This window comes from Hemiscyllium ocellatum, chromosome 21 (assembly GCF_020745735.1).
Source record: "Hemiscyllium ocellatum isolate sHemOce1 chromosome 21, sHemOce1.pat.X.cur, whole genome shotgun sequence".
NCBI classification, from domain to species: domain Eukaryota; kingdom Metazoa; phylum Chordata; class Chondrichthyes; order Orectolobiformes; family Hemiscylliidae; genus Hemiscyllium; species Hemiscyllium ocellatum.
This window is the reverse complement of record NC_083421.1, coordinates 62,797,320-62,819,635: the sequence shown is the minus strand read 5'-3', so window position 1 is coordinate 62,819,635 and position 22,316 is coordinate 62,797,320. Positions and strand designations below refer to the sequence as shown.

The following is a 22,316-nucleotide window of genomic DNA, read 5'->3' as shown; positions in this document are numbered from 1 at the left end:
GGTGCAAAGGTATTGGCAGTACCACTTCACCACAAGAGCACCACAAGCTTGGGCAAATAAATATAGTGCAAATATTATTTGCCATTTCAGTGACAGTCGATGATTGTTTCCAATGAAAGAGTCTAACCATCTCTTTATATTCAGTAGCATTACCACTGCTAAGTCCACATCATCATGGAGGGAGATTATTTCGACCAGAAAAATTATCTGGACTAACCAAATGAATACTGAAGCAATGAGAACAAGACAAAGGTTGGGAATTCTGCAACAAGTAATTCATCTCCCAACTTCTCCAAGCCTATTTATTTTAAAAAAGGCACAATTCAGGAAGTATGATGGAATACTTCCCACTTGCCTAAGTGCAGCTCCACCAACACAAGGAGCTCAATCCAGGACAAAAGTGACTTCCTTATTTAGAATCTTCTACATCATTGTCCAATAGTGGCAACTGGTGCATATTATAAAATGCATTGTAATGAGTTGCCAAGGCTCCTTCAACCTCACCTTCTCAACTCATGACCCTTACCACCAAGGAGGACACCACCACCTGAAAAAGCTTCCCTCCAAAACCCATACAATTTGACTTGGAATTATATAGTCAATTTTTTCCCCCAGTGTTGCTGGATCAAAAACCTGAAAATGCCTTCGCCAGCTGTGCTGTGGGCATACTTTCACAATAATCAATAGAAGTTCAATTAGGAACGAGCAAGAAATACTGGGCTTGCGAATGTTTAAATGTCATAATTAAATATTTTTGCAGCTGCATCAAATGGGACCACACGCCAGAAACACCAACCCCACCCTCAATATCAGAAACAAAATCACTAAATAGCTCAGTGTTGAGCACGCAAGCAAAAGCATGACAACAAGGCTGTCTGCCTTCATTCTTCTGATATTGTGTCTAGTTAAGCTGCTCTAAAACGGAGAGGCAAGGAGAAAACAAGTTTTCAACTGAACCTCAAAAATTAATTACAGCCAGACACTGACAGGTGATCAATATGCTCAGACATTCGCTTTTTATCCACATTTCTTTCTCTCCCCACCCACCCCCCGCCTGCATGAGGATAATTTTAGACTACTCCATGGCTTTCCTACAATGGTACAGAGAAGAATTATTGCAAAGTTATTAAAACAAGTGAATCTGTATCAGCTATGAATTAAGCAGTTTTAATGGTAATCTAATGGTTACAATTCAAGTACATTATCAAATCATAACTGTCTTACACTAAAATAACAATTATTTTTAGTTAGAGCTCTCTAAGCAGAAGGGGATAGACATCAAGATCCACAATTCCCATTTTTATTGGCTTAACTGATCTCAGATTCAGGGTTTTATAAAAAATAACAAACAAACAATCAGAATTACCCACATTAATGACAGTACATGGGCTTCAAAATCAAAGCTGACACTATTGTGTAAACACTTTTTACCAACAGGGATTTTTCTTACACAAGGCTGAGAATGTACGTGCAATGTCAACTTTTTGATGCCATGGAGTCAAATGCTTTCAAAATCTAGCCAGAATCCAACACTTGCAATCACACAAGTCAAGCTCTGAGAATGGTAGCCAATACTCATATGAATTTACTCATGTAAATTGGGCAGCTAACACTGCTGTCACCCACCTTGCAGAAAATCCATGCCCTGGGTAAAGATAAGGAAATCAAGAAATAAAAATCTGTTCATTTCACAGCTCAGACACCCACCTGTCTACTTCATCACGAGACAATATATTCCCTTTCTTCAAGGCTTTAACAGCAAACATTTTCTTAGACAATTTATGTTGGGCTAGCAATACCTAGGATAAAGCAAGTTAGTTAGAACAGAAGTACAACAATCTTCAAGTGTTTCAAAATGAATCTTCAATATCTTGAGGTATACGGAGGATGTTGAAATGCTAACATTTGTTTAATCAGATACATGGGAGCTATGAACAAGCTTCTCTTGTTGAATCTATAGAGATGAGTTCACCTGTACTGTTTCTAAATGATCACAATCCACCCTGCTTCATACACAACACAAACCAAGCAATGAAATTAGGACCTTCTGTCCATCTGGCTCAGATACTTATTGGATAAACTTGAAACGGAGAGGAATCCAGGACTTTACTATACAAGACTGTAGACATTTGCTACTTTAGTAGACATAGATTTTGCACTTTTATCTGCGAGACAGCTCCGCTTCAGACTGGGTTTACACAACAGATACTTTACTTGGTCTCAATATCACAAGATCACTACAACCTGCTAATATCTTCCTTAATATTTAGGCAAATATAGAAACTTCAAGGAATGATAGAGTCCTTAGTGCTGTGTTTGGCTTATTAAATGGATGCCAAGTACCCAAAAATGTTTTATTTTACTTTGTCCGCAAAGGACTAAAGACCTTTAGCATGTATTATTGTAGTACTTTATAGCCACAGGTGAAGTTTAATCATTTGTTTATATTTAAAGCTTTTGAGGCAAACAATTTCAAAAAAAATCAATGAAAATAATGGCATTTTTTCCTGCAACTCTATTCAAATGTAAAACTTAATTGTGAAATCATCCTTTAGGTCAAATATGTTTGTTTCCAGTTACTTTAAATTTTCATTCCCTAAATAAAGAAAAAATGAAAAGTTACTTTTATATATTTGAAAAAAGCTATGGATTCTAATGAGTTTGGAAAAATGGAAACATGATTGAGTAATAGTTTGTATTTGGTATATTAAAGTCTGAACATTAATTAGCTACCTTGTCGGACTTTCAGTAAGATGCGCTTACCATACTGTAGTGGTACATGAGATAGAAGAGTAGAACAGGGAATGCTATTTATTAAAGAAGGGCTTTTAAAACTGAATACAAGACAAAAATAATCAAGAAAATAACTACTATAAGTTATTAAAAGACAGAAGTTTGAGAGAGTAAAAAGACAATGTTTTTTAAAAAAATATAATCTCTACAGTGTGGAAACAGGCCTTTCAGCCTAACAAGGCCATACTGACCCTCCATGAATAACCCACCCAGACATTACCCAATATTTACTCCTGACTAATGCACCTGAGGATTCCTGAACATTGTGGGCAATTTGCTATGGCCAATTCACCTAACCGGCACATCTTTTGGATTGTGGAAGGAAACCAGAGCACCCAGAGGAAACCCATGTAGACATGGGGAGAATGTGCAAAGTCCACACACAGACAGCTACTAGAGGCTGGAATTGAACCCGAGTCCCTGGTGCTGAGGCAGCAGTGCTAACCACCAAGCCACCATGCCTCATGTTATAGGCCAAGACAAGTGTACAAGAGAGTTTATCCATATCAAGAAAGGCAACCCTAGTCAGAAAAACACATTCTATGTGGAGTGCTTTGTAAGAGACAAGTTATACCTTTAAACAGCATAATAAAGTGTTCAATGTATCAAGGAATAAAACTAGAGTAAGCCTCATCACAATTAGTGCTAAATATTTCCAAAAATGGATTAGTTTAGAAAATACACAGACAAATGATAAAGATGCAGCCCATATTTTATGGGTTTTGCTATCACACAAGCAGGTACAGGCAATACAAGTAATTTCCCATTAAAAGTAAGATACCCAGTCCTTGAATGCAGAGAGGTATTAAAATAGTCACAAACCTATAACTAACAACAATAGGACAGACGATGATTCCTGCCGGCCATCTTGGAAATGCACCAGATTTAATATTGTTAATATATTCCAGAACCAAACAAAAAATTTAAAACATTTGTCCATCTCAGGGTTGTCAGATATTTAAAAAAAATACAAATGTCAAATACTAAGGATATTTGCTGGTGAAAGAAAATGCATTAAATCTCAAAGGCTGTAAGATTATCCAGCCATTTATAAAGAATGGTATCACAGTAGCACTTAGAATCCTGCATTTCTCAGACATCAGCAAATTAAACCATTTTTGTTCTATCGATTAAAAACTATAGTTGCCAAGAGTATAAATGCAAATATATAAATCCCAGTTGCATTGTTATGCTTTGAAAATTTTTGAATCCTAGATACTTAGTACTATCTGCTACTTACAGAAGCAGCTAAACAGTAAGGTTTATACAGCAGGTGCCAAGAAAGACAAAAAAAAGAGAAATAAAACAAAAGCTCCTGATCACCCCTCATACCTTTCCAAAGTGACCTCGTCCCAGTAAAGCAACACAATTGAAGTCTTCAAGGTGCAGGGTCTGCATTCTGCATGGAGATATTGGAATATTAATAAGTACTGAACAATAGCTGACTAATTTTAACAAACTGCAAGAAATACTCGAAGTCAATTAACACACAAAAAGAAAAGCGCGAGGTTAATATTGCATTTATTTCTCATGAAGAATTTTATTCAGAACATCACCTATGTTTCCTCCTCCAGCAAAGTGAAACATCCCAAAAGTACGAATGGTTTGGAATAATATACTAAGAATGGTACTTGGACAAGGTAGCAAAGCAGAACAGAAAGCACACCTCAATACAATCAAGAGCTCTCATGGAAGCTAAAGTCAAATAAAAATCAAATATTGGCAAAAAAAAGGCTGAAATTTGAATTTGTTTAGTCCTGCAGGTAATAAAGTATAGAGAAGCAATTCTATTTCTACCCAAGAGAAAAAGCATTTAAGTGACCAAATGAAGATTTATGATAGGATGAAATAAGAAGATCCAAGCTAATGAAATCTCATCCAGTGCTAAGATACAGTTTGTCTTCTTGTAAATTGACATACTTAAAGCTGTCTACTTGTCATACAAACATTGCTAATAGTTAGTCTTTACCTGGAAGTAACCCCAGCTGGGTTTAGAATCTCCAGGACTTTGTTAGTCTGTGGGTTTATGCCTGTACTGCTTCCAATTGCGCTCTATAAAAATAAAAACACAAAATAATTAATCTGAAGAACAACAACAAAAAAGTTGTAGAGCAGCAAGTGAACAAGATATGGTCTTACACAAGTAACCATCCCAAAGTACTTTACAAATAATGAAAGAGTCATTTGAGTCATTAGTGGGCGGCACGGTGGCACAGTGGTTAGCACTGCTGCCTCACAGCGCCAGGGACCTGGGTTCAATTCCCACCTCAGGCGACTGACTGTGTGGAGTTTGCACGTTCTCCCCGTGTCTGCGTGGGTTTCCTCCGGGTGCTCCGGTTTCCTCCCACAGTCCAAAGATGTGCGGGCCAGGTGAATTGGCCATGCTAAATTGCCCGTAGTGTTAGGTAAGGGGTATATGTAGGGGTATGGGTGGGTTGCGCTTCGGCGGGTCGGTGTGGACTTGTTGGGCCGAAGGGCCTGTTTCCACACTGTAAGTAATCTAATCTAAAACCATCTCAAATGATTGATTTATACCCAACAAGATGAAATTAATTGGTTAGTATATTTTAAAAAAGAATGATCAGTTGCTTGACCAATACTGAGCAGGAAGTTTTCCTGATATTCTAGTCAACATACACTTGGATTGTAGCAAGTTAGTATGCAACCGCAATGGAAATCTTCCACTTAAATTTCAATGCACATACTGTATTTCACAGCAATTCCATTGAGTGGGCATTTTCCCCCGACTTTTAGAAGATAAGCTATAAGCCAAATGTTCAGTTTACAAATCAATTAAACAAGCGTCAATACTCTGTCCCTCCAGTGTCTTTACTCCAATAACTAGCATCATTTACCTGGCTGTCAGCAAGTGAAAGTATCCTTTCCTCTGAGGCAGCATTTATAAAAAGCCGAGGTGGCTTGGGAGACGGCTCTGGGCTGAAGTTAAGGTTGATAGGTGTAAAGTCCCTATACATATACAATTAAATAATGAAAACCAAACAACAAAAAAAAAAGACAAACAACATCCTATGTGGAAGAATGTACATCTACAATTGCTTAGAAGATTGGAGTTAAAAAGATGCAGTTTCTGAAAGTGTAAATATAAATTACTACTTCTAGCTATTTTGTTTTAGCACTTTTCATCTTAACTAGCAATACTTTCGTATTTATTTCCCCATTCCCAACTTCCCGCCAGAAAATTGCACCCTTCTTGGATAAAGCCAAGTGGTTTGTTAGGCCAGTTCAGAAGACAGAAGAGTCATTTCTACAAATCTGGAATCATACAAACTAAACTGATAAGAATGGCAAATTCCTACTCAAGAAAACATTTGTGAACCAGATGGATTTTTAAATAATAATCCTGAAATTTATTACTGTTATTAGCTTTTTACTCCAGATTTATTCAGTTTTTCAAATTTATATTCTCAACTGCTGGGGGTGTGATTTGAACTCACGTCTCCAGATCACTAGACCAGGCCTCTAGGCTACATAAGAGCATGAGAACTAGGGACAGGAGTAGGCATTTCAGCCCCTTGAGCCTTCTGCCATTCAATATGGTCATAGCTGATCTCATTTCAGCCTTAACTCCTTTTTGCTGCCTACTGTCCACAACCCTTCAATCCATCACTAATTAAAAAGCTGCCCATCTGATGCCCTTCTTAAAGTTGCTCAATATCCTGGTATACACTGCACTCTGGCATTCCTGATTCATAATGCTTTGAGAAATAATTCCACCTCATCTGTTTTAAAAATGCTATCCCTTATCCCAAAACCATAACCTGCCATTCTAGATTGCCCCACAAGAGGAACCATCTGCTCTAAATCTATTTTGTCAATCCTCTAATATCTTTTGTACCACAATTCAATCTTCTCTCATTCTACTCAACTTGAGTGTATAGGCCTAAACTGCTCAAATTATCTTCATAAAACAAACCTCTCACATCCTGAATCAATTTAATGAACCACCTCTGAACTGCCTCCAATACAAATACATCCCTCAAGTAAGGAAATTAAAACTGCATATAATACAGTTGACACATTCTCACTTATGGCTTTGTACAGTTGAGATCTCTTCCCTACCTTTTATACTCTATTCCTTTAGCAATAATTTCATTTGGCTTCTTTATTGCCTACTGTACCTGCAAACTAGTTTTCTGCATTAGTGCATGAGGACATCCAGATTCCTTCCTACACCAAAGCACTCTGACATTTCTAATTAGTTCAGCAGTGTAGCCACTATGCTTCTGCACCCTACTCATGTACAATCTGTCCTCCCAACCTGCTTGTGAATGAACTAAACTATTCCGAAGGACATTAGATACAGTAGATAGATACGCATCGTTAAATGTTTCCCACTTCAGCACGAGAGAACCTTAGCTGCTTTACATCTTCCCAGGAGGGGAAGAGTTAGCTTAATAGTTAAATGAATACTTTGTATCTGCCTTTACCTATGAGAAAGATGCTACCCAATCCAAAGTGGCAGAAGATGAAGCTCTGTCACTAGAGGATTTTAAAATTGATAAGGAACTATTAGATAAGCGGTTGATGTTTTAAAAAGGTTAATAAATTTAGGGCTAGTTGAAATGTATCCAAGAATATTGAAGGAAGTGAAATTGAATTATGGAGACACTTGCAGATATCTTTAAAATTTTTCACTGGATTGGGATGATGTGAGAACTGCAAATATTACAACCCTTTTTTAAAAAAAAACAAGAGATGTGAAGATTGGCCCAGCAATCACAAACCAAAAATCAATTTAACTTCAGTGGTACAGAAACTTCTAGAAACAGTTATTCAGAATAAAATTAGTAGCCATATAGAAAATGGTGGATAGTTTGATTTGAGAGAGAGAGAGAGAGAGAGCATGTATTAAAACTGCATCAAATAAGTTGGGAATTTTTTTTTGAAGGCGTAACAGATACAATACCACACAGACTTCAGAGGAAAGCTTAGGTCCTGGAATAAAAAAAATACTAGCAGCATGGTTACAAAATTGGCTGAGGGATAGGAAACTAATGGTTAATGAGTACTTCATAGCTGGAATGTTTGTAGTGGAATTGCAAAGGAGTCAGGATTGGAACCCTTGCTTTTACCAATACATGGAAATGATTTGGAACGGAGGGGACAACTTCAAAATTTAAGAATGTCACAAAACATGAAAAGAATGATAAATTAGAGTCATAGGGTCATTAAGATATACTACATGGAAATAGACCCTTTGGTCCAATTCATCCATGCTGACAGAAATCCTAAATTAATCAACTCCCATTTGCCAGCACTTGGCCCATATCCCTCTAAACCTTTCCTATTCATATACCCATCCAGATGCCTTTGAAATGCTGCAATTGGATCAGCCTCCACCACTTCCTTTGGTAGCTCATTCCCTACATGCATCATCCTCTGAAAAAAATTGCCCCTTAGGTCTCTTTTAAATCATTCCTCTCTCACCTTAAGTCTCTAGTTTTGAACTCCCTCAGCCTAGAAAGAGGAATTTGTCTATTTACCTAATCATTTTATAAACCTTCAAAGGTCACCCCTCCATCCCCAATGTACCAGGGAAAATAGCCAGAGCCTATAGCTGAAACTTCCAAAGTCTGGCAACATTCTTGTAAATTCTTTCTGAACCCTTCCAGTTTTCACAACATCATTTCTAAAGCAAGGGGACCAGAATTGCACATAGTATTCCAAAAGTGCCCTGACCAATGTCCTGTACAGCTGCAACTTGACCTCCCAACTTCTATACTCAATACACTGAAATAAAAGGCAAGAATCCCAAACGCCTTCTTTACTATTCTATCTACCTGCAATTCCACTTTCAAAAGGAACTATGAATCTGTACTCCAAGGTTTCTTTGTTGAATAACACTCCAGGATCTTACCATTAAGTGTCTAAATCCTGCTTGGATTTGCCTTTCCAAAAATGCAGCACCTCACATTTATCTAAATTAAATTCCATCTGCCACTCCTCAGCCCATTGGCCCATCTGATCAAGATCCTTGTACTGAGGTAACCTTCTTCACTGTCCACAACACCTCCAATTTTGCAAACTTACCAACCATATCTCCTGTGTTCACATCTAAATCATTTGTATAAATGACAAAAAGCAGTGGACCCAGCACCGATTTTTGTGGCACAACATTGATCATCTTGTAAATAGGATGGTGTAGATCTTGACACATTGGTGAAGTGGGTGAATATGTGGCAGAGGAGTTCAAAGCAGAGAAGTGTGAGATGATGAGTTTTTGTACAAAAGATATGGAAAGACAGTATAACATAAACACAGTCTTATTCTAAAGGGCTTGCAGGAGCAGACAGATCTGGTCATATTTATACAGAGGTCATTAAAGATAGTATAGGAAAAAGTGAAAGCATCTGGAAGGGCATAGAGTACAATAGTACGGAAATTATAAACAATTTTTATTATACACAATTTATATCCCAATTGGAGTTCTGTACATTTCGGGGCACCTCACTATAGGAAGGATATGAATGTATTGGAGACAATGCAGAAGAGGTTTTCAAGAATGGTTCCAGGGATGAGTTTAGTTATGTGGAAATGTTGTAGACGTTAGACTATTTTCCTGTAGACTGAGAGGCTGAAAAGAGATCAGATACAAGTTTCCAAAATCATGAGGTGTCTGGATAGGCAGAAAGTGTTCACACTTCTAAATGAATCAAGAAGTACGGTATTAACAATGGTGCAAAAGTAGCAAATGCAAAGAGAGAAAAACAAATATTGTCTCACAGCAGATTGTTAGGCTATGGAATGCACAGCCTGGAAGTACGGTGGGGGCAGATTCAATTGAGGCATTCAAGAGGGTACTGGATGATTGTTTAGATGGAAATAATATACAGGGTTATGGGGAAAGAAAATGGCAGGAAACTGTAATGAGATTAAAAGGCTAGAGTCAGTGCAGACACAATGGGCCAAATGGACTCTTCCTGCACTGTAACAATTCTGCGATTGAGAGTGTATTGAACTGTAACCTTCATGGTAGAAACTGCTGTTCGGTGATGGGCTTAGAATTTAGCAATTTGGAGATGCACTCTAAAACAAAAAGGCTCCTATAATTTTGAAAACATGTTCAAAATATTTCGCAGCTTTGATATTTCATAAGTGTGCCAACATTCTACTTTATTTCGTTTCTCAGTACATTAAATTGTGTATAAAGATTGAACAGGTCAGATGCACAAGTACACAGGCAACTAACTAGCCACTCTCACTTCACAATCACTCCACTAGATAAAGATTAGCCGGGAACTATGCACTGCACATCAGAGGCAGCTAAGCAAACTCCTTGTTGCCATCTGACCAATAATTCCAGACCGGAAATCCTTTAGAGCAAAATCAAGTACAGAACTATGTAATTGATTAAAATGTTGGAAGGACCAATTTGAAGCCATCAGCAGGAACAAAAAAAAACTTCTCAGCCAATTTAAGGTAATCCTTTTCACACTATTAACCTTGTGGCCTTCCCACTCTCTACAGTCACCCAAAAGTGCTCAGTCTCATTAAAGTCAAAGTAGTAGGCTTACAAACCTAGGTGTCAAACTTATTGCTGCCTGTTCAAGAATCCAAGCAACTCATTTGAACTAAAAAGTTCACACAAAGTCTTCAACTTTTAAAATGCACAGAAACAGCAAAATTTTAGATCACATGACTTACCTTGATTCTGGGGACAAGGTACTGAAAGTGCATGGCGCTTCAGAAGGAGATGTGAAATTGGACTCAGTTGGAGGTAATGGTGGACTCATCGTTGTCATGCTGCTACAAGGAGGTAGCAGACTCATCATTAGACGTCCCCAGGTGGCAATATTAATATTCATTTGTGAAGCTCTCAAATAGTTTCTCCCTGTGAAATAAGATGCTTCAGTATAAGATTTGCAGTGACCATCTCATACTCACGTGCAGACTAAATTATACAAGATATTTTTTGTTTTACTTATTCACTCAAGGGATTTCCTGACACTGGATGGGCCAGCATTTATTCCCCATCCTTAAATTGTCCTTGAAAAAAAGACTGTGGTGAGCTACCTACTTGAACTGCTATAGTCCATTTGATGTAGGCAGACTCACAGCACCATTAGGAAGGGAGTTCCAAGACTTTGACCCAGTAACACTGAGGGAACAGCAATACATTTGCAAAGTCTGGATGGTGATTGATTTGGAAGAACAATTGCAGGTGCTGGTATTTCCATTTATCTGCTACCTTTCTCCTTCTAGATTATAGTGGTTTGTGTTTAGAAACTGCTGTCTCAGGAGCCTTGGTGAATTTCTGTAGTACATCTTGTAGATAAGTACATACTGCTGTTAGGGAGCAGTGGTGGATTTCAGGACATGGTGTCAATCAAATGGTTGCATTGTCCTGAATGGTGTCAAGGTTCTTGAGCATTAGAGCTGCACTAATCCAGGCAAGTGGGAGCGTGCATTCTATCACATGCCTGACTTGATCGTTGTAGATGGTCGACAGGCTTTGGGGACTCGGGTAGTGAGCTACCTTTTGCAGGATTCCTAGCCTCTCACCTGCTCATGCAGCCACAGAATGTATATGACCAATACAGTCAGATTCTGGTCAATGGTAACCCCCAAGATGTTGATAATGCAAATTCAGTGATGGTAATGCCATTTAATACCAAGGGGCAAATATTAAAATTTCTCTTGTCGGAGACAGCTACTGCCTGGCACTAGTATGGCATGAATGTCACTTGCCACTAATTAGCTCAAGTCTGGATTTGGGCATGAACTGTTTCAGCATCTGAGAAGTTGCAAATGGTGCTGAACATTGGACAAAATCAACAAATACCCTCACTTCTGACCTGATGAGGGATGATTATTGACCCAACCATCTTCATCAATGTCCTTACCCTGAGGAACTCATGCAAAAATATCCTGGATTTGAGATGGCTAACCACAACCATTTTCCTTTGGTATGTGAAAACCAGGTATGAATCCAAGCAACAGGGTTTTCCCCTCTGGCTCCTATTGACTCTAGGTTTGTTAGAGCTCCTGGATGCCACACTGATGTCAAAAGCAGTCATTCTTGTCTTGTTTCTGGAATTCAGCTCATGTATCTATATTTTCAGCAAGGCTATATAATGAAGACAGAAGCCAAGTGGCCCTGGCAAAACCTAAACAAAGTGCCTGTGAACAGAAAGCAAGTACTGCTGCAGAGCACTATTGATGACACCTCCCATCGCTTGATCAAGTCTATTCATGATCAAGAATAGACTGACTGGGTTGAATTTGTCCTGTTGTATATGTAGAGGACATAACTCTACAATTTTCCACATTGCTTTAGGATATCAGTGTTGTAGCCATACTGAAACAGCTTTGCTGAACATTCTGGAGCACAATTACTCAAATATTGTCAGAACCCATGACATTTGCAGCATCCAGTGCTTCCAACCATTTATCACATACAGTGAATCAAATGGGCTAAAGACTAGCATCTATGTTGGGGGGCTGCTGCAGAAGCCAGAGATAGATTATCTACACTCACTTCTGGCAGATTGTTGCAAAGGCTTCTTCCGTACCTTTTGCAAAGATATGCCAGGCTCCTCCATTATATTACTTAATCATCCACTAATATTCTCAATTAAATGTGGTGGCATTGCAGAGCTTGGATCTGTCTATTGCTTGCTGCTTATGCTGTTTGGCAAGTAGTCCTTTTAATGTCAACCAGGTCAACATTTCATTTTTAGGTATGTCTGGTGCTGGTCCTTGCATGTCTTTTTGCAGTTTTCATTGAACTATGGCTGTTCCCCTGGCTGGATGGTGGATGGTAAAGTGTAGAGTGTAGAGTGCTGGAAAGCCAGGCTATGAAGTTGAAAATCATATTGGAGGATAATTTGGTGGCTGATATGTGTCCTCAACATTGCCTCTGGACCCCATCAAATCTCATGGCATCAGGTCAGACATGGGAAATGAAATCTATTTACTGCAACTCCCCCTCCTAGCTAATGAATCAGTGCTCCTGCTGTGAAATTGGTACTGTGGCAAGCAGTGGGGGAATGGAAAAGGCAAAGCATATCCTCACCAGTCTCCCTACAGCAGACCCAGCCTAGCAGCACTTTATCCTTTAGGATTTGACCAGCTTGGTCTGTACTGGTGCTGCTGAGCCACTCAGTGGTGAACATTGAATTCCTTAGTGACAGATCTAGCAACTCGAGACTGGACGTTCATGAGGTGCTTTGGGTCATCAGCAGCATTTAAGAGTCAACCACATTGCCATGTTGCAAGGACGGCAGTTTCCTTCCCTAAAGGTTTTGGTAAATCCAAATGGATTTTTATAATAATTGACAATATTTTCAGCATTAGACTTTCACTAAATTCAAATTCTACCATCTGCTGTGGTGGGATTTGAACTTGGGTCCCCAGAGCATTACCTGGGTTACTAGCCCAGGAACAATGCCATTGTTTCCCCCTCCCCTAACATGAGTACTACACCTCTACCCCCGCAAAACTCTCAATCAACATTTTCTTTTAAACCTTTGATATAAAAGGATCCATTAATTACTTAAGGTTTGAATCACAAAAACCTCAAAATTAAAAATGTTACACTATTTGGATTTTAACAAAAAGCATTCACAGTTACTCACAGAACAAATCTCCACTCTGCTTGATAGCTTTATTATATTTTGCTGTGTGGTCAGTTGATTTGATAAAACTCACCTTTCTCTTTTGGGAAAATTCGATTCTGTCGTCGTAACTTTGGGCATCGGTCAATGGCAGGGTTACAGAAGATCACCTGTAACAGTTCACATTATTGTTGAACCTTCAGAAACGTTTCATTTGCACAGAATGTGATTAAAACAACATCCTCAATAATGTGATGAATGAATGCATGCAAACAATTCTATTTCTTTAAAAATACTCCTACATTGGTAGAGCAGTTTGAATCACAGCATTGAACTCCACAATTTCTACATTTAGTAGTTATATTTTGAACTCAAGGGGAGCACAAGACAAATAATCAGAGAGGAAACAGGAGGAAGTTAATTGATCATCCCAACCTGCCCTCCCAGAAAAAAGGCTGCGCTGTAGAAATTATTTCTGGATCAGTGGTGCTGGAAGAGCACAGCAGTTCAAGCAGCATCCAACGAGCAGCGAAATCGACATTTTGAGCAAAAGCCCTTCATCAGGAATTATTTGGCTTGAGTGGGTCAGTTGCTTCCTCCATAGGGAGGGCCAATTGCAAAGCGTACTGTACAAACACAAAAGGTGAAACAACAGACAAACCTCTGCAGAAAGCACCCCCTGTGGTTCCAAGCACAGGGTCATCACATGGCACTGGTTGTCCAAGAAATCTTCCAGCCTCAGAAATTTTACTGCACAGAGTTCTCGCCAATCCCGCCAGTAAACAGCTATTTCCAACTCACGAGACTATATAGAAGGAAAACCAAAACCTGCAGAATAAGTCTCTACATTACATTACAATAAGCCTACTATTAATTTGCATGGACACCTCTGAGCAAACAAACTAAATAAAAATTACAATTGAACAATCGTGCTCAGAATTACTACCACAGATACATTAGAGAAGTTTAGTAAGAAATAACAGGATTAAGCTTTTCAAGTCTGCTCCACTATTCAATAAGATTATTAAACAGACATTACCTTCATTTTCCCACAATTCCTTAGTGTTCAAAGAAACTATTGATAGTAGTTTTGAATACACCCAGGAATTGAACATTTACAGATGTCTGAAGTAGAGAAATTTTGAATGAAATTTTGTATCTCACTCCCACGTGGCTAAGGCAACGGCTCAAAGTTCTAGAACATAAAACATCTTCCCAAGAGCTACAGTTTCAAAATATTTTAGTTTCAATGTTATTACATCTCATTTTACACCAACTATATGAATGCAGGTCTAATTAATAGTCAATAAGTTGATTAGCTTTTGGTTGCAGCATCTAGTGGAAACTGGCAATTTGTCAAAATGTACTTATTTAAGCTAAATACAAACAAAAATGCCATGTAGTATGAAGGGCTTGTAATAACATCTACATTATCTGCAGATTGCCATGGTGATGTTATATATGTTGAAAACTCAAACACCTGGTAAGGTTGACTGGTCTCCTTCACCTTTTCTTCAACTGGATTGAATTGGTATGGATAGAAGGGAATGCAGCAAGCATTTGTTTTATGGTCAAACATCTATAATCTACAAGCTGAAAGACTTGAAGTGACCTAGTAGATGCAGGCCCACAGTTTTAGATCCAGTGTTATTTTAAAAAGTAGCAATGGGAGAAAAGCCAGAACACTATTGCATGTTCCAATTTCGTTTGTCGTGTCAGTACCATCTTTCTCAATAGAGATTTTTTTTAAAAATTACCTGCATGGAACGATTGCAAGTTTACATTGCACTTTTGATTTCATGCCAAAGTATTATTGGTATTGCAGATTCTGGTAATCTTAGTCTAGCAGCCACCAGCAAATTATCTTTAAAATGTGCAACTCAATAAACATGATTATTACTCAGCAAGAATATGACAGATGGTAGTGAAGTTACACTATTATTCAAAGCATCGGTTGGTGACCATATGTTATTTTAAACAGAGTAATGTTGAACTTGGAGAGTAGGTTCCTTGCAGCAAGGGAAAGCTTATGACCTAAGATTTAAGGAGGAGAAAGTGAGGACTGTAGATACTGGAGATTAGAGTAGAGTGTGTGGTGCTGGAAAAGCACAGCAGGTCAGGCAGCAGAGGAGCAGGAGAGTCGACATTTTGGGCAAAAACTCTTATCAGGCTGTGCTTTTCCAGCACCACACACTCAACTATGATTTAAGTGTCAGGATGGCAGAGTTTAGAACAATTCTCCAAAATCAGAATGGGGTGTTGTTACCTCAAGCTCCACTTCAGGAATGTAGCACCAACTTAGGTTGATACTTCAGTGCATGACTACTCGGAGGAATGCCAAAAAGGTCTCAACTCTATTCAAAGATGATATGGAGCTTTCCAAATGTCATGGTTGACACTCTTCCCTTAATCAACACCATCTTTCATCTCATTGTCATTTGTGGGACCTGCCTGCAAGCAGAGTGGTTGCCACATTCACCCACATAACAATCAATCATAGAGAATCCCTACAATGGGGAAAACAGGCCATATGGATCAACAAGTCCATACAGATTCTCCAAAGAGCATTCCACCCAGATTCACTCCCTACACTATCCCTGTAACCATGCATTTCCCATGGCTAATCCACCTCACAACACAGCCTTTGGACTGTGGGAGGAAACTGGAGCATCTGCAGGAAACCTACGCAGATGATGTGCAAACTCCCCACAGACACAGTCAGCCAAGACTGAAATCGAACCCAGGTCCCTGGTGCGGTGAAACAGCAAAGCTAACCACTGAGCCGTTTGTACACTTATTCAACCTCTGAAATAATTAAAATTTCCAAAAGTCATGCTGTATAAATATAAAAGTTATCCAAGTGGTTTTACAACTTTAAAACAGAATTCATGTATCCTTTTATACATCAGTTGCTAGATCATTTATGTCACAGCATAACCTATTTGTGATACACTTTAAAGGCATTATAATTTCAAATAGAAGAGCCCGTAATTTTTTGAAGTCAATAGCAAGATTTGGTGAATCAGTCAGATTTACTGATGGAAGAAGCAATGATGTCAAAATTGCACATGTATATTCTACCATGCTTAGTTTGGTTGAGAGAATTATAAATTTTAATAATTTTTTTCCTAACATGTGATTACTGGCTGTTTGAGAGGATTATCCATTTAGTCAGACTTGCTGCTTTTCATTTTTCAAACAATTATAATTTTCCTATTTAAAAGAAAAGCTACTCTGATCCTGCCTCTACCAGTACTGGTTAGAGCATTTCACGTCCAATAAATCTCAAAAGAACTCCCCTTATCATTTTAGTAATGGTGCTTATATTTCCACATTTTAGTTTTGACTCTTGACAGCAGTGACGGTTTATCCTTGCTTACCTCAAATTCTTCCCTCTGAACAGTTCCCATCCTACCCTGCTCCAGTCAGATCTCATCTCAGCATTCTCTAATCTCATTAAATAAGCTCCAGATCCTTTAATCAGACAGTATTACTAAAAACTTTTATTATTGATGTCACCCGAGTTAATCTTTTCTGTATTTCCTCTTTGACTTTGACATCCTAACTACATAGTGACCAAGACAGCCTACAATATTCTAAGTGTGGCATAATCAAATTAATTGTATAAGTTTTACTATCACATCTACTTTTGGATTCTATTCATTCATTTATAAACTCAAGAATGACAAATTCAGAATTTAAACCATGCTGACCAAGGCGGCAGGTCATGGTTTGTGTCATTAGTATACCCTGTCAAGTTCAATGCTGAAGGTCTGATCCCACGTTTGGTTCTTCACTGAACACCAATGAGTTTGTCCCACAATTCGATTGTCCAGTTTCAAAACAGCACTTGCTTCAGCTGCAAAAACAAAAGTAACAGTCACCTCAAGCCCCAGCTATCTTTCACAACCTGCAAATAGTGCTGCTTTTTATTGTTAAGTATCTGGAAAGGTTTATTGAAATTAAAGACTACTGAGCAACCCCCACATCAGCCAGGCAGACGGAGGGCTGGCAGATGTGTGGGAGCAGAATACCTACTTGGACTTGGGAGTGCACACAGACCCAACATAGGAATATAAATTTCATTCCAACACAAAAAGATCTTAGTTTCCAAACATGTCAATAATTCAATACTCACTACTTCGTTCCTCTGATTTTAAGTAACGACGTGCTGTATTTCGTCTATGAATATTCATCCCTGATCGTGACTTAACAGATGATAAAGGAGTTCCTGGACTGGGTGATGCATTCATTATGCATGAGCGACCAGGGACATTTTCAAGGAGGTGCTGGCATCCTATTAACTTTATTTCCAATGTACCTGCAAAATTAAGAAATAAGGGAAGATTTGTATAAAATTGAAACACAGACATTACACATACTGGGCCAGATACTAATGTTTTTGCACCTAAACCCCTGGGTGGCTCTGCTCTACAACATTATCCAAGACCCTACTTTAACCTGCCCTTTCTTGCTTTACCAAAATGCAATACCTCCTATTTATCCAAATTAAACTTCATCTAGCACTGTTCAGCCCAAAAGAACAAGATCGCCTTGTAATCTTAGATAACCTTCTTCACTGTCCACTATACCACCAATCTTGGTGCCATCTACAAACTTATTAACTATGTCTTCAATATCTCAATCATTTATCTAAGGGACAAACACAAAAGGACCCAGCACCAGTCCCTATGGAACACCACTGATCACAGGCTTCCAGTGCATAAAACAACCCTCCACAATCATTCTGTCTCCAACTGTTAAGCCAATTTTATATCCAATTGGCAAGGTTACCTTGAATCCCACTGGGTCTAACTTTACTAATTAGTCTACCATGTGGAACCTTGTCAAAGGTTTTACTAAAGTCCAGATAAACAAAGTCTCCTGCTCTTCCCTCCATCTTCTTGGTTACTTACTCAAAAAATTCAATCAAGTTTGCCTTGCTGGTAGAGGCTTGTAAAGTTACTATATTAATCAATCAGTTAACATCTTTGCCTAACAATTAAATTCTAAAAAGAAACAGAAGTTCTACCTGTAAGTGCAGCTGATTTGATAAAGGCTGCAGAGAGGTATGATGCTCCAAGACTAGTTAGTGCTGCTGAGGGAGAATTCACCATTTCCAGCTCTTCTTTGATAACTTCATGTTTTGGGTGACCATGAGGGAGCTCACTCAGATAGCACTCTAGTGACATGCGAAGCAGATCCATTTTCTGGACTGACTCCTGCAATTGCGACTGCGCCTAGTATCAAATGCAAATCAATTTTATTCTTGAAAAAAATATTTGTTCACATTGTAAGATCATGTTACTTTTGAAACAACATGATGAGACATGTGAATAAACCTTTTCTTCCCAATTTTCCCTTCTTCCTGAAGACAAATTCATGCTGAGATACGATTCCACAAACATACAGCTTTCTGGTGCCTTGCCAAAGAACCATTTAGTCTGCATGTTTAAGCGTAGCCAGCAAGAGTCCATAATATTTTCAGGCATAATGATATCCTAAGGCATATCAAAGGAAAAGCAAAAGGAGCAAAAGCATGGCCCATAAGATGGGTTTTCAGGAGTCTTTATAAAAAAGGTGATAAAATGACAAATTGAAAAGGAATTCCTTACAATAGGACCCAAAGTGTTGTAAATTAGACACCAGTTATGAAGTAGAGGGAGAAAAGAGGTGAAACAATAGGCAAGAGTTGGAGGATCTAACAGTACAATGTGCGGCTGGAGAAGGCAATGACGGGCAAATAAATGATGGGAACAATTTGAAAATGGATGCAATGGGGGAAAACAGGAAACTGGTGGGCACATAGTTAAAACAAGCTAGAGAAAAAAGTGTGCTCAAGAGGAGAGAGAAAAGCAGGGATCAGAATTTTATTAACACAGATGCTATATTTTCTTTAATCATAAATTGAAGGCCCTAATGTAAGTAGGCATTAGGTCTCCCCTGACTTGACTCAAAAAAGCAGGTAAACTTTCACAGTATTCCTCAAATCAACATTATTGTCATCTAACTGCCATTTGTCAGACTTGACTGTGCAAAAGCATATACAGTAAATAATTAATGGCTTTGAGATATCTTATGAGATAGGAAGCTACACAAGTGCAAACTCTTCATTCCCATAAGCATATAACAAAAAGATTTGCAAAAGATATCCCATACATTTATGATCTAGATCAATAAATCATATTGAAGCTTTTAAACCCCAAATAAAATGAAATTGAGTACTTTATATAGATTACCAAGTATACAAATTTTCGAAATTCAAATCAAAGTCAATTTAAAAACAGAATTTTTTTTCAGATTGAGATTTTAAAAAAATAAAGAATTAAGATTCATTAGCTTTTGTTTTTGCATATTCACAAGACCAGATTTTCTTCACTGAATACCAAATGTAAAAAAAAGGGACTATTTGCTCCACACACCTTCATCTGCTCTTCCATCACCCACGACACTTCCTTTGTCACCCTCCCTTAAAATGTCTTAAAGATGCAACCTATATTTTCAACTTTTCCCCTTCTAACATCCAGAAGGAAACATTTATTCCAGATTCAACTGAGATTTACTTGTACTTCTTCTATCAATATACTGCATCCAATGCTGACAATATAATAACTGTAGAGACCAAATGGGCCATTTTTCTCTGCATCTCTTCACTTTGGAAGCATAAGCCTGAAATTTTAATTGTGCATGGGATTATAGGCATCACTGGCTGGGCAAGCATTCACTGGCCATCCCTAATTACTCTTGAACTAAGTGGCTTGCTATGCTATTTCAGAAGGCAGTTAAAAATCAGCCATATTACCATGGGTCTGGAGTCACAGACTAGTCTGGGTAAAATTGGCAATTTCTTTTCCTAAAAAGGACATAGGAGAATTAGATGGATTTATGACAATCAACAATAGTTGCCTTTTTGAAATTTAAATTCAATATATAGTTTATCATTTGCCATGATAGGATTCAAACCTATGCCCCCAGAACATTGCTTTGGATTAGTTGCCGTCCCATTCCCACTCTGGTCTCCAGTCTTCTGCATTATTTCAAATAAATTCATTGGAAATTTGAGAAGTTGCACTGAGTTTTTCAATTAGGTACTTTAAATCCTTCCAAATTCAATATTCAGTTGAGCAATGTCAGATCATACTACCCCCATTTTCTCACTCTGAACCTGGTCCCTAATCCACCTCCTCTAGACTGTCTTTTCTTTTACATGTCCCATTACCATCTCCTTTTAGTCTTACACAATCAACCCCTTTATCATTTACTGAATCCTGACTTCTGTCCCATTAATGCTCTTCCTCCTTTGTTTTAACTTCACCTCCCAACCCTTTTTCCTCAGAATCTACATGTACTTAACTTTTACTTGTCCAGTTCTGATGAAAAAGGACATCAAGCTGAAAGATTAACAATTTTTTTTTGCTTTTTTCTTTCTCAAGATAGTGCCTGACTTGCTGAGATTCTTCAGTAATTCAGGTTTTTTAAAGCTTTTTCAGTATTTTACCAAATGTAACCTGTTTTTCCATAATTGAATTAGAAATCATTTTTGCTAGGTTTCCTCAGTCTCACTCATTTAGCATAAATTGTGCTATTATCCCATATTAGCTTCAACATACCTCAAAAAGAACTTTCTTGTCCTGGATTCTCCTTCCTTCCAGCAACTTCACTGCATTTTTTGCACCTTCTGCTATTGCAGACTCAACCCAGAGATGGTGTCTCAGTTCTTCAATTCGCAGCTCCAAAGGACTGATGATTCCTTTGTTGCAACCCAAAAAAAATAGAAAGTGAGATCAAAAAGTCTCAGCAGTAAGGTATGGTTTCTTGGAGTGGCTAAAACTTTTATTTTTTTAAAATAATCTATTTATAAAAATATATTAAGTAAGGATGACAGCCAACAGCTAAACTGCTTGGTTAATATAACATAAACACAAGTTAACCAAGGCAAATTGGAAAATGGTGCATGAATATCAGACGCATCCCCACAGGGTGCAAGAAAGATTGGATGGAAAAAAAAATATTAAAAAGGGCTAACAAAGTGATATTTGGATGTTGTGAGAAAGTTACTTTTCAATCCTCTCAGTTGGTAACGGTCAGAGTGCAATTTGATCATAGCGCTTAAATCACTGGTGCAGTGTGTCTACAGACATGATGCTGAGAGAAAGCAGTTACATCTCTTGTGCCTCAGAGCTGACAGTCTCCCTTGTGCTAAGTAATCAATGACACGTTCACAGAATGAGGTTTTGGGCTGCTGTAGCACAGTTCTTAACTATTGGTTCAGAGCAGCATAAGCAAAAGTTTCTAGGCAAAGGGTCATCCATTGAAGTGATATAACAGCCAATAACAGAGTGCACAGACTGCACACCCACAAACATTATTTACAAGTAAAGGCCAAACAGGAACTGTGATATAGATACGTTTTCAGCAAACTTCCTATTTCTGGCACCCACCTATGCTGTCACTGTTATCCTCAGATGGTCCAATGGAGTGATTTATTTTTAGGATCTGCATTCGGATTATATCAATCTTTATTTTGCTGGCTTGTAACATCTGTTGCGCTGCTGCTAGCATTTTACGATCCTGGAAACAATCACAATTCAGTTTATTTTTAAGCAATTTGTTCAAAGAGGAAGCAATTTCCATTAAGAAAATCAGACATAAAATAAAATCATTTTTCTTGGATCATTTTCTTTAGCAGAAGCAGAAAAAAATATTCAAAAGAGCAGGTGAAGACCTGTGATAGTAGTCAGCATCGCAGCAGAGCGAGTGAGGGGGGGACTCTCACAGAAAGATCAAAGGCTGATCTGATTGGGACCAAACAAGAATAAGATTTAATAGTCTATACTGTACTAAAGTAACAATAGGGTAAAATAAAACAAATGTTTGTATTTTATTCAGTTGAGATGTGTCTAGGAGTTCAGGCAAATCCTGCATTATGCAGGAAATCCTAGATGC

General features: G+C 38.2%; 1 protein-coding gene across 2 annotated transcripts in view; it reads right to left on the bottom strand.

Annotated features, from left to right (window-relative positions):
- The window catches only part of LOC132825939 (serine/threonine-protein kinase N2-like), a 53,339-nt gene that overhangs the window by 14,122 nt on the left and 16,901 nt on the right, over positions 1 to 22,316 (bottom strand). For both annotated transcript variants that reach the window (XM_060841598.1, XM_060841599.1), the window contains 12 exons: positions 21,812 to 21,941; positions 20,981 to 21,120; positions 18,403 to 18,610; positions 17,509 to 17,691; positions 17,120 to 17,229; positions 14,032 to 14,175; positions 13,465 to 13,540; positions 10,459 to 10,645; positions 5,649 to 5,760; positions 4,763 to 4,845; positions 4,126 to 4,192; positions 1,708 to 1,799 (listed from right to left, as the gene is read on the bottom strand). In XM_060841598.1, coding sequence (XP_060697581.1) covers positions 1,708 to 1,799; positions 4,126 to 4,192; positions 4,763 to 4,845; positions 5,649 to 5,760; positions 10,459 to 10,645; positions 13,465 to 13,540; positions 14,032 to 14,175; positions 17,120 to 17,229; positions 17,509 to 17,691; positions 18,403 to 18,610; positions 20,981 to 21,120; positions 21,812 to 21,941 — 1,532 coding nt within the window. The remainder of the gene's footprint in view (positions 1 to 1,707; positions 1,800 to 4,125; positions 4,193 to 4,762; positions 4,846 to 5,648; positions 5,761 to 10,458; positions 10,646 to 13,464; positions 13,541 to 14,031; positions 14,176 to 17,119; positions 17,230 to 17,508; positions 17,692 to 18,402; positions 18,611 to 20,980; positions 21,121 to 21,811; positions 21,942 to 22,316) is intronic.